Source organism: Bicyclus anynana, chromosome 6 (assembly GCF_947172395.1).
Source record: "Bicyclus anynana chromosome 6, ilBicAnyn1.1, whole genome shotgun sequence".
Taxonomy (NCBI): domain Eukaryota; kingdom Metazoa; phylum Arthropoda; class Insecta; order Lepidoptera; family Nymphalidae; genus Bicyclus; species Bicyclus anynana.
In genome coordinates, this window is record NC_069088.1 from 14,258,002 (window position 1) to 14,270,779 (window position 12,778).

Below are 12,778 nucleotides of genomic sequence, written 5' to 3' on the forward strand. Positions count from 1 at the left end.
ACGGTTTCATATGCTCTCTTGACAAGAGTCACGTAACAGATGACGATGTGCGATGAGTCAAGCGTTGTACAACTGATAAAGCTATTTGTTTAATTGTTCTGCGGTGTTCAATAGGTACCAGGGATTCCCTACACTGACTAAATTCCGGTCTTGGAAAGAAGACCGCTATGTGATAATGTACTATACAAAATGTTAAGAGAGTATTTTAACTATTGCCATGATGTTTCTGGGTGTTGCTTTTTAATTTCGTTCTATGGACAGGGTTGGAACTGTCTCGTTATATATAAATGAAAGTGAAAGTTCTCATCTCATTCGCTGATGAAATATTCGCGCCGTAATCTCTTGACCAATGACAATGTGTGCCTCGCAACTGAAGGTTCTCAGAGTTAAGAATTGTAGTCATACGTTATCAACCCATTTCGGCTCACTGCTGAGCTCGAGTCTCCTCTCAGAATGAGAAGGGTTAGGCCAATAGTCCACCACGCTGGCCCAATGCGGATTGGCAGACTTCACACACGCAGAGAATTAAGAAAGTTCTCTGGTATGCAGGTTTCCTCACGATGTTTTCCTTCACCGTTTGAGACGTGATAATTAATTTTTAAAAATGCACACAACTGAAAAGTTGGAGGTGCATGCCCCGGACAGGATTCGAACCCACACCCTCCAGAATCGGAGGCAGAGGTCATACCCACTAGGCTATCAAGGCTGTTGTATTGTAGTCATAACGTACCTATTTCAATCAAATTAGTCAACAATTTGGTAACTTTTTACGCAAGTGTCGTTGCGATTGTTATTGTGTTACATTACGTGTTGGTATTACTTATTCAGGTCACTCTTGAACGGCGCGGAGGGACCGACGAAATAGCGCGTACGAGAACTGAAACGTGATGGGATAGAATTTATTGAAGTAAAATTGAAGGATTTAATAAAAAAAAGTTGTTTGATACGTGGATCATTATAGGCTTATGAAATAAAGTAAATAATCTTTCTATTACCAATATGGTTATATAAAGACCTGAAATAAATTAGCTTTGAATAATTGTCCTGTTGATTAGATTACAAATTTCATCTGGAGATTAGCAATTATAATTAAGAATTTGTACTCTAGTAATTCTCTGCGTGTATGAAGTCTGCCAATCCGCATTGGGCCAGCGTGGTGGACTATTGGCCTAATCCCTCTCATTCTGAGAGGAGACTCGAGCTCAGCAGTGAGCCGAATGTTGGTTGATGACGACGACGACTCTTGTGATAAATAATGATGGTAGATAGGACTGGTGCAGCTTAAAAGAACCATAACCCATAGTAGTAGGCTAGTAGTAGTAAGGCTATTGCCCCGTCAGTTAGGAAAAGTAATTTTTGTCTTCGGAGTTTATTTGAAAACTTTCTCAATCCTGATTTGGACACATTAAATCCCCTGGAAACATGGTTAAAGGGAAATAAATCGTGGTTTCTTCAGAAGTATGCCGCGGGAGGAAATTGGTGGCGGGAAGTTAAAGCGACAGAGTTTATTGCAGAAATTGAATTGATGTTTCTAAATAACATTTTGATTCACAATCACATTTCTTTCGTTACTCTGAAATAAGATGTTACAGGTACCCTCAAAGTTGATTATTTTTCCTCAGAAAGAGTATTTAGTAAATTAGTAATAGGTAAACTAATTTTCGTGAGTACTGAGTAGCTTCATCTTAATGAGACGCCCACTTTTTTGCAGGGACAATAACAATTTCTGAGCGTAAGAATAGGATAACGCACCATGCAATTTCTAGGATAACGTAGCTGTTATTAACAAGAGTAGTATAATTCTAAACTATTAGATAAGATTACGTATAATCACGAACCAGTTCACTACAGATATACAATTTTTGCTCAAGAACATAATAAAAGACAATAGTTAACAATGTTCACATAAATACATTGTTTCTGTAGCCTTCTGCAGTGTTTGATTGTTCTATTATACTTTCTTTACTTCCCACGGCCTAGAAATAAATAACTTTTGAACTGTTTTTTGTTTGAATGTCATCTATTGAAAGCAGTTTGTCCAACCAAAATAAATATGAAAATTTTAAACCTTGAGTTGGAGACAAATTTTGACTCTTCTACTTCTAGTTTATTTACATAATTAAAGAGAAATGCAATTTATTATAGGTTCTTATATTTTACCTTTGTATTATGGTGTTTTAAAGCTATTGAACCAATTATTTTGTACATTTCATTAGAATGCTCTTATCTTTTACCTTCTACTTATCTGATTGGTGATCATTAAATTTTATTATCTTTACAAAGATATCTTAATCTATTGTAGTTTATTAAAATTAAAATACGATTAACATTTAGTTTTGCGGGATTCCGCCCGCAGGCTGGTGTTCTGAATTTAGATTTTATTTTGTGGTAAGTTTCCTTTGATTTTGATAGTTAATTACTCAAATTAATTAATATTCTATTGTCTAGATAGTGTATCTAAAATTACAAAGCGTAGTAAGTATTGTTTTAAACTTGTACTTTTTCGCTAAAATATCTTTAAATACATATTGAGCTTTTTTGGATATACATTTCCTATGCGTGGCCCATACCAGACCTCATGATTGCTTTTCACCAGGTTCACCGCTTGATCGTAGTCTAGCGAAAGCCACTTAAAAAATAATGAGAAAGAAAGAAGATGAAGCTGTACTTACTGACCACGAGTAATGTTACACCTAAAACCCTTCATCTACATTCATATTTTGATTCTTCTAGTCTGTTTTAGAAGTTCAAAACAGACACGAAGCATCAAAAAACTTCATCTACTCGATATTTTTTCTGATCTCCTTCATTAAGTCTCGTAATGTCTTAATGAAGGAAAAAAGGAAAGAATTAGTGACTTACTTTTTTCAAATTCGCATTTTGTATTTCTTATAATGTTGCTTGTCCCTTTATTTCTAATTCTAACAAAGTTATCGGGTGCCAATTAATTATTTTACTGAAGGTTTTTTTTTTCATTTACAATTAGTATTTCTGGGCATTTTCCCTTTTTCTCATTTTAATTGTATAACTTAATCAAATCAGAAGAATTTTTAGTGCCACGTGTATGAAATATATCATGTTAAGGTCAAAATATGGGCCGTGATAAAGTCATTCGCGTATTTTTTGTATTTATAATATCAGTTGTAAAATCATTATCGTGATAATCATAGATTAGATTCGTTAAGATATAAAGCACTGAAACGAAAAATTAATAAATAATAGTGGATACAGGACTGGTGACGTTAATTTTCAGTGTTAACTATGTACTTACATTTGGTACTTTTGAATATTTTGTAGTTTTTCTGGAGCTCATGAAAAGTTACGATATACTCATTCAAGTTAGGTTCAAAATTATATTTTAGAATTACATAATGCAAAAGTATTTTAAAAATACAAAAGTACTATCATTTCTAATACTCCATAACTTTAAATTAAGTAGTATTGAGTATTTTACTCGTATATTGTATTTCTAAAAACAACCAACTAATTAAGGCGTCTGAATCACTTAAATGTATAATCTAAAATGTGAGATGTGAAAGTCAAGATGAGAAACTCTAATAAATGTAGAATCTAAAGAAAGGTATTTCCTACTTAATAAGTTGGCTTTGAATTTATGTTTATTATTATTTATGGCTTTGTAACTGATAGGGAGATAAAATTAATATTGTGTCTCACGATAACATAATATTTATTGGTTCGATTGATAAAGATACGTACAGATATTTAATGATAACTGAAAGTTTGGCATACTTATTGAACAACATCCTTGAGTGCATCGTCATCAACCCATATTCGGCTCACTGCTGAGCTCGAGTCTCCTCTCAGAATGAGAGGGGTTTGGCCAATAGTCCACCACGCTGGCCCAATGCGGATTGGCAGACTTCACACACGCAGAGAATGAAGATAATTCTCTGGTATGCAGGTTTCCTCACGATGTATTCCTTCACCGATTGAGACACGTGATATTTAATTTCTTAAAATGCACACAACTGAAAAGTTGGAGGTGCATGCCCCGGACCGGATTCGAACCCACACCCTCCGGAATCGGAGGCAGAGGTCATATCCACTGGGCTATCACTGCTCTAGTGCCTTGAGTGCATACTTAATTCAAATTCTAACTATCATCTTATCTGTAGTCCATACTAAGTTCCAGTTAGGTAGGTTCAATTTCGAGAAAGAGGTGAACCGTCGAATCCAACTCGGCTGGGCTGCATTCGGGAAGCTTCGCGACATCTTTTCGTCCGTAATTCCTTAGTGCCTGAAGTCAAAAGTCTTCGAACAGTGCGTGTTGCCAGTGATGACCTCATAAGAAGGCTCAGAGTCACACAGCGGGCGATGGAACGAGCTATGTTAGGAGCATCTCTGTGTGATCGAATCAGAAATGAGGAGATCCGCAGAAGAACCAAAGTCACAGACATACATCAACGAGTTGCAAAGCTGAAGTGGCATTGGGCGGGGCAAATAGTTCGAAGAGCCGATAGACGTTGGGGTCCCAAAGTGCTGGAATGGCGACCCCGCACTAGTAAGCGCAGTGTTGGCCGACCCCCCACCAGGTGGACTGACGACATCAAGCGAGTCGCAGGGATTCACTGGATGCAGGTGGCTCAGTATCGTGATGTTTGGAAGTCCCTACAAAAGGCCTATGTCCTGCAGTGGACGTCCATCGGCTGATATGATGATGATGATGATGATCTTATCTGAGAACTGGTGGGTTATTTATTAACAAGGTGTCTTTTAAACAATAAGCCTTTTAGACGGCACAATATGATGCGTGCCACGAGTTATCGTTGAAGCTTGCTAGGCCTTATGATTTATTTTAAATCTATTGCCATTACATTAAGAGATACAAAAAAACATTTCGTAGCTTATTTTCTATGGAAAACGATAAAATGTCAAACGATCTCATCCGCTTTTACTACAGGTACCTTTTATATATTAAGTAATTCCATAGTGTCTTTTCCGCAACTTTTTGTAAAAATCGTATAATTATCGAAGAATTTTAATGATTTCGATTTGATTTTTAAGAAAAAGTACATTTTTCACAAATCTTGTAAAAACTTCATGCTATATATAAAATAGAGGATTTGGTTTTTTTCAAATATCTTTCGAAAAGAGCACTAGTGAAAAGTTTCGATAAACTTTTATTGAAATATTTCGTCTTGGTGCTAAATGTATTGGTATTATTAATAATTACAATTTTAGTACATTTAATATTCTGCTTACATTAGATTTTATACTTACAGGTGACCCAAACACCACGTCAACATGGCTCAAAATAACGGCAACTCCTCAATGGAAATGGGGACCAGTGACCAGGTATTTATCTTCTCAAATTTTCTCAACATTTTGTGTCCTTTGTGTTTCTGCCTAACCTTTCTGGTACCGCCGTATGTGCATTACTTCAGGAAGGGAGTGGTCATATCCCGCTTCGTTATTTATTTTGCTCCCGGTCGTTGCTTACGACATTAAGATATTGTTGAATTAATATCATCATTATCAATCCATATTCGGCTTACTGCTGAGCCCGAGTCTCCTCTCAGAATGAGAGGGGTTAGGCCAATAGTGCACCACGCTGGCCGATTGCGGATTGGCAAACTTCACAAATGCAGAGAAAATTCTCTGGTATGCAGCTTTCCTCACGATGTTTTCCTTCACCGTTTGAGACACGTGATATTTTATATCTTAAAATGCACACAATTGAAAAGTCAGAGGTGCATACCCCGGTCCGGATTCGAACCCACACCCTTCAGAATCGGAGGCAGAGGTCATATCCACTAGGCTATCACGGCTCTTATTTTTTGAATTAAGATATTTTAATTTAATTTATTTATTAATTTATAAAGCAGCGCTGTACCTACTATTTATGCACATTATTTTAAGTAAGTATAGATAATATATACGTACAGTTTTTTTAATTTAATAGGTTGTCAATAATTTGGTATTTATTAACAACCTATTAAATTTTAAACATCAAATCAACTGAGAAATGTCATCTACCCACAGTATGTTATCCACGAAGGATTGTCAGTGAGAACTTTACGACATTTGTTACATAGCATTTCAATTTTGTATGTTTAAACTTACTTGCGTCAAAGTTAGTGAATTAGTTTATTAATTAGTAATTAAGAAATTAAATATCACGTGTCTCAAACGGCGAAGGAAAAACATCGTGAGGAAACCTGCACTCCAGAGAATTTTCTTAATTCTCTGCGTGTGAATCAGCAAGTTGCCAATCCGCATCGGGCCAGCGTGGTGGACTATCGGCCTTACCCTCTCATTGTGAGAGGAGACTCGAGCTCAGCAGTGAACCGAATATGGGTTGATATCGTCGTCGTAGTGAATTAGTTTGCTGGTTAAAATTTTTCTTATGTGACGCACGTGTTGAATACAAGATGATGAGAAAATCGCACACGTGTTTATGTGTTCTTAATTAGATACCTACCATACTTAATGTGTACATTTTGATTCTAGATGTCCGATTAATTAGTAGTATTTACTATACACTTGTTATGTTTATAAGTCAAGTGGATAACCTCGCTGATAACATTGAATCAAAGAAAACAATATAAAAGTTAAAGAGACTAATTGTACAGTATGAAATATTTAACCATACGTAAGGTACGCAAGTGTATAAGAAATTATCAGAAACAAGGAGCCAAATAATAATAAATACAAATAAATAATAATATTTGCGTATTTTTTTGGATATTTTTTAATGAATAGAAGTTTAAAAGTTACGTGGAGTAATAAACAATTTAGAGTAGTAATGATATCCAGTTCCATGTTCTAAGCTGTTTTTCTGTGGTAAGATTTGAAGTGAATTAAATACAGTTCATGAAATGATAAAAATTTAAAGTTATACCATCTCTGATCAGATCTTTTATCAAATAAATCGTATCTTCAGATTGGTGTTATCTCAACAGCGTCTTAACTTACTCAAACAACTGTAGCCAGTGACTTCTCTTGTGTTGTGTTTGTTTTTATGGAGTGAAAATATTTTCTCGTAGTACAAACAACATTACTACATTTTTATACAATATATATTCCTTAACCCTACATCAATTGGTCACAAGTCCTGGATTTTGTTTGGAGTTTTCTCTCTGCCTCGCAATGGACCCAGCACCCGCACGGTGAATCCATCTAAAGGCAATATGCAAGTCATCTAATATGTTCTGTATTATTTTTTTAATAAGTAATAAACAGTAGGTCAATATTACAATAAATAAAACTTGTATATAAGTAGGTACAATGTATGTCGTTGATATAAATAAACAGACATGTAGACAGTTACAATATTACCTAATCATTAGATTGTATATCAGTAGGTGTTCTCTTAGCAACTTCAGTAAATCAAGGTGTATTGCTCTATCAGGTCCTGGTTGCCACAAAGAAGTCGAAGAAAGCCGTATATGCAGTTGGGTTTGTAGCCATGTTGGTTGCGATCGGTGTAGTCATTACGTTAGTCGTAGTTCTCACGGGTAATGAGGGAGATGCGGCTCCACCGATAGTTACAACAGAAGGACCAACTTTCCCCACAACAACCCCAACAATACCTACGACAACAACATCGACAACGACTCCAACAACAACGACAACAGAAGCGCCGACAACTTTACCTCCGCCCCCAGAAATTGAACTGGAAGATGTTATTAACGGTGAATACTCTGCATCAACTTTTAACGGAACTTGGATTTCAGGTGAGTGAACTTATCTTCTTTATTTGTATTTTATAATACAGGTTTATAGGTGTATCTAGGTTAATTACTTATAGGTAAAGAAATATCTGAAATTTTCACGGCAGACAAATAAATAAGACGGCAGACTTTATCAATAAATCATTAATTAAACGTCATTGATAAATTGTTACTTGTCTTTTACGGAACATCTAAATGAAAAAGACAAATAGTCTTTTTGGAAGTAGTCTTGCCGGTCATATCACTAACTTTAACATCAAATCAACTGGGGAATGTCATCTAATAATGAACATCATTATAATAATATATATTTATTAACTATTTATTTATTAACTAATAGAATTAATTAAATATACTAATAGAATTAACATCAAATGAATGACTACCGCATTTGTCGTATTCCGTAAAGCCTATTGTTAACAGAAATCCTAATGTCAACTGGAAAATGTCATTTAACTACTCTGTAATATCCACGAACGGTTGTCAGTACGCATCGGATGGCATTTTTTACATACGATCTCAATGTTGATCCGTTACCATTCAATAAATAGTGAATACGAAATCACGTGAGTCAAGAATTAGTAACAATAGTCTAGTTGGTAAATTTCGTATATGTCAACTAACAAACGTCAAAGATAGCTGTTATTAATTATATACATTTGGAAATGCAAATGAAGCAAAGTAGTTGAATTTGGGATATGACGTGGGTATAATTTTATATTACTTCAAGAATTTGAAGTTAAGCTTTTATAGGCTCCCTCCCTCGTCATGTCCAAATATCCAAAGCTGCTTTCACGGTACAAAATATTCTACCAAATAGGTACATATTAGGTATCTACGTAAATAAGAGATCTTTTATGTATATAAATATAGTTTTGTTACTGTTCAATTTTCGCAACACATTGCGCTATGTGACTTTATAATTGCAGGAAATGAAATATTATTTAAGGACAGCAACAACAACCTAATGATATACGACGTTGACAGTGGCCCAAAGATTCTTCTCAGCAACGAGTCTCAAGTAAGTATTTACTTGTCCATATTGTATTCTGTGGTAATATTAAGTTTATTGCTTGGTATAGTTATTTGTACATATATATTCTGTGGTATACTCGTAGTCAATCGCTTTTGACAGTGCCGGATTTAGTACTTCCAGCGATATTACTAGCAGACCCGCGCGACATCATCAGCGTAAAATATTTTTTTTTACAAATCCCGCACCTCCCTTGTTATCACCCATTTAGTGGGGGGTCGTCATTCCAGCACCTTGGGACCCCAACGTTCGTCGGCTCTTCGAACTATGCCACCATTGCCACTTCAACGCTGAGCTGTCGGTGACTTTGGTTCTTCTGCGAATATCCTTGTCATGCTCTGAAACTCCAGCCATGGCTCGCTAAACCGCCCACTGAGTAACTTATTAAGACTAAGCCTTCAAGTCTCAATCAAGTCTCGGATCCGTAGGTGCGGCTGCGGCGCCCCTTTTTATGTTCCTGGCGCCCCTGGGCGGTCGCTCGTGGCTTTTGACGATCTCTTTGATCACTACTAGAGCCGAAGTCCTAAAACGAAGTCGAAGATTTACCTAGTAGAAGTACGAATTATCTCTAGAACGTTTTTTGTGTAACTCAGAGCTCAGCTCTGGGTCGATTGGGTTTATGGTCTAATTTAGATTAGTCCTAACATCCACAGTAACGAAATCACGTACGTACACGAATCTTCGTGAGAATTCGGGGCTCAATAGCTGGCGTATACTTGTGTTCGTTTAAGTTCCACAAACAATGCGAAGTCGGGGTCGATATCCAGTTTGATTAGATTCAATTACAAACAGGCAAATTCTGTAAATTATGTCATAAATCAATAGCGTGCACATGACTTTAAACTAGATGAGAACGTACACGATGAGTACAATGATGATGAGCACGAACTGAATATTAGCACGCAAAGGTGGCCTTATTGTGCTATAAGGCAACCTCTGCTTACTGGATTGCGGGGAAAGTGGTTTAGAAGTCCATCGAGGACAAACAAAATTACACGTAATTTATATACAGAATGCTCGGTAGTATTTCCCATAACTTCAAAGTGTTGTTGAGTCTACTTATAGTGGCCGAACTTCATAACTAATATATTTTTAGTTGAAAAATCGGTTGTCTGGTAAGTCGGTTTACTGACGATTGTTGAACGAGACAACGTCATAAGAAAATACTGATGGAATCGTTGCATTTTTCAAAAGAAAATGTTTTTCTAAAATACTGTTTAATAATCTTCATAGATCAGAATATACTTTATTTCTTGTAAAAAAAAGTTGGCAACCCTAGAACAGGGAACGACGCATGACGTCATCTTTTTTCGAGTGTGCAGACATCGAAAAAAGATGACGTTGTCACGTCAAAAATAAAAACTTTTTATTCCAACTATCCATGGGTAAGTCATAGGTAAGTAACACTTATTGTTAAAGAATATAACCCTAAAGTTATCGGAAATACTCCCGAGTGCTCCCGAACACCCTGTATATTAGATTTGAAGTGTAATTTTGTAGATAGCGTAGATTATAACTTACAACTAGATTATAACCATAGCTTAACATAGTTTATACTCCGCCTTGAACTCGACTTAGACAGTTTGCAAGTTCTAGTTTAATTTTAACTTAAATTGTTGAAGTTAGTAAACTCAAGGTTAGTTATGATGCTCCAAAGATTTATATCATCTCCATTGAACGATGCTTAGAGTACAATGTATTATAGTCTTAGGTAGATATTACTAGGTTTATTTTTTATTATTTACAAGTTAACCCTTGATTACAATCTCACCTGATGGTAAGTGATGATGCAATCTAAGACGGAAGCGGACTAACTTGTTAGGGGAAGTATAAAAATCCACCCTTTTCGGTTTCTACACGATATCGTACTGGAACGCTAAATCGCTTCAAACCAAAACTATGACGTCATACTTCATTGTTATGTAATCTTAAACTTGTGACGTAATTGCCATAAAAATCAGAAATCTACCAATAACAATAATAGACGTCATTGTTATGTAGACCACAGACAATACTTTCATCATAAAAATTAGAAAATGATGATGTTTGCTTATGATTTTAGATATTGCAGCAGTCCTTCCGTGTGTCATCAATTTCACCCGATCGCAACTTCGTGGTGCTTTCATTCGACGAAGTTTCGGTAAGATTTTGATTACTTTTCTCTTCATAAAGAAAATGATATTCAATCATCTATATCAGCGGATTCTTTAGCAAGTTTCTCCCTAATTTTAAGATGTAGAGTTACTTTATAAACAAACTAGCGGACGACCGTGACTTCGTCCGTGTGGAAATCAATGTAAACTTTCAAGCCCTATTATTTAAGAGGTTTAATTAAAAAAAAATTGAATCACATTATATTTCGTATTTTATCATGATTTATGAAAAAAAAATTAAAACTGTAACTGTAAAAATGAAGGATTTTCCATACACACAATTAATTAGTTTCAGCGTGATGCCCGAATAACAAAAAAACACGGACATACAGTCAAAAAATATATTTTTGCTTCAGTATCGATATAAAGAATGTACAAAATGTACAGAATTCGTATTATAAGTATAGATTCTAGATGGCGCTGGCGTCTGTTATGTCACGGTAACGTTTGGTGTTACAAATTGTATAAGTAAAATCTCAAATTGCAAATAAATGTATAGAATTCGACCACTTTTATTATAATTTACTTTACTACTTTATAAATAAATATACTCCCATTCGCCAATCCTTGAAATTGGTCCTAACTTAAAGTTGTAGGTAAATTGTCTCCTTGGAAACTTACTAAATCTCTTTGGGAGCGATTAACTCGATTGGTGAAGTCTCATCATTTGACGCTTAATGCATTAATTAGATTCGGCAGAAACAGCTCCTCGCTTAATTAGTGTCACTGACTTTAGGTTAGTTTAGTTGATCTAAATTTTAGGGTTAACTCTATTAGCGCACTTAATTTACCGTAATGTAAACGGGTCACTGTTATTATAAATTCAAGTATATAGACTTTTTACTGGTCCCTGGAGTCAAAGTAGAACTCTCCAATTAGTATTAGAATTGTGTCGAAATGTTCTTAGCAATACCCTAAACCGTTCCATCAACATCAATCAACACATCAGCCACACAGAATAAAGATCATACAGAGTGAGTCTTTACAGCGTGGTGATGCCGGTGAAACCCACAAAAAAACAAACGTCACGCGTCTCCTTGACATCCGCATATCCAAACTTTTTTCATAATTTGTATTTCAAAAACACTAACAACAATTACGTAAATCAATATAATAATCAATAATTACCAATACAAAAAATACTCTATCTTATTTTTTTAGTTTTTGTGAACAGTTTTTAAAATATTAACAAACAAAAGACGCCAATTTTCTTGAATAATATTGAAAGTTACTGATGGGACACTTCGTGTCGTACTGACTCGAGAATGTATTAGTTTTGAATTTTGTATTTGGAACGGCTACGACATCGTCGTGTTCCGCTCTATCTGCCTGTTATTCTTAATCTGTGATCAGCCAATGGATGTCCTCTGCAGGACATAGGCATGACGGAAAGATGGACTGAAGGAAAAGACATCTCCTACCGGCCTTTAATAAAATGCAAAGTTAAAATTTTAAATTTTACCTCTTACTAAACGATCTTATATTTGCACTTACATTGTTAAATATACAATTATTCTCTCGTATTATTATCGAGAAATATTATAGTACATTGTTTTAAATTTTCTTCGTTGACACAAGTGTTTCGTGTCATTGTAAATAATATTTCAGAGATGTCAGTACACATATTGTTAATTTACCAGGTATATTGACTTACTTAATTAACAATATAATATGTACTTATTGACCTTATTATTTTTGCAAGTGTTTACGAAATATTAACAAAAGATAAGTGCTCTACATCAGTGTTGCTATATTCTGGAGTGTTTCATGGTTTCATGAGTCAATTTGTCACTGAAATGAAAATAAAATCAAGATTGGCTCTAATCCAGTTATTATAGGATTCAAAGGTGATTACAAAAATAAGAAAACTAATGTCGTACAAAGGTCATTCTCTGCCA

At 35.2% G+C, this 12,778-nt stretch overlaps 1 protein-coding gene across 1 annotated transcript in view; it reads left to right on the forward strand.

The window, feature by feature from the left end:
- The window catches only part of LOC112050912 (venom dipeptidyl peptidase 4), a 42,562-nt gene that overhangs the window by 16,201 nt on the left and 13,583 nt on the right, over positions 1–12,778 (forward strand). Inside the window, exons 2-5 of the mRNA XM_024089325.2 lie at positions 5,244–5,316; positions 7,373–7,697; positions 8,624–8,715; positions 10,790–10,867. Of these exons, the coding sequence (XP_023945093.2) occupies positions 5,266–5,316; positions 7,373–7,697; positions 8,624–8,715; positions 10,790–10,867 (546 nt within the window). The 5' untranslated portion in view covers positions 5,244–5,265. The remainder of the gene's footprint in view (positions 1–5,243; positions 5,317–7,372; positions 7,698–8,623; positions 8,716–10,789; positions 10,868–12,778) is intronic.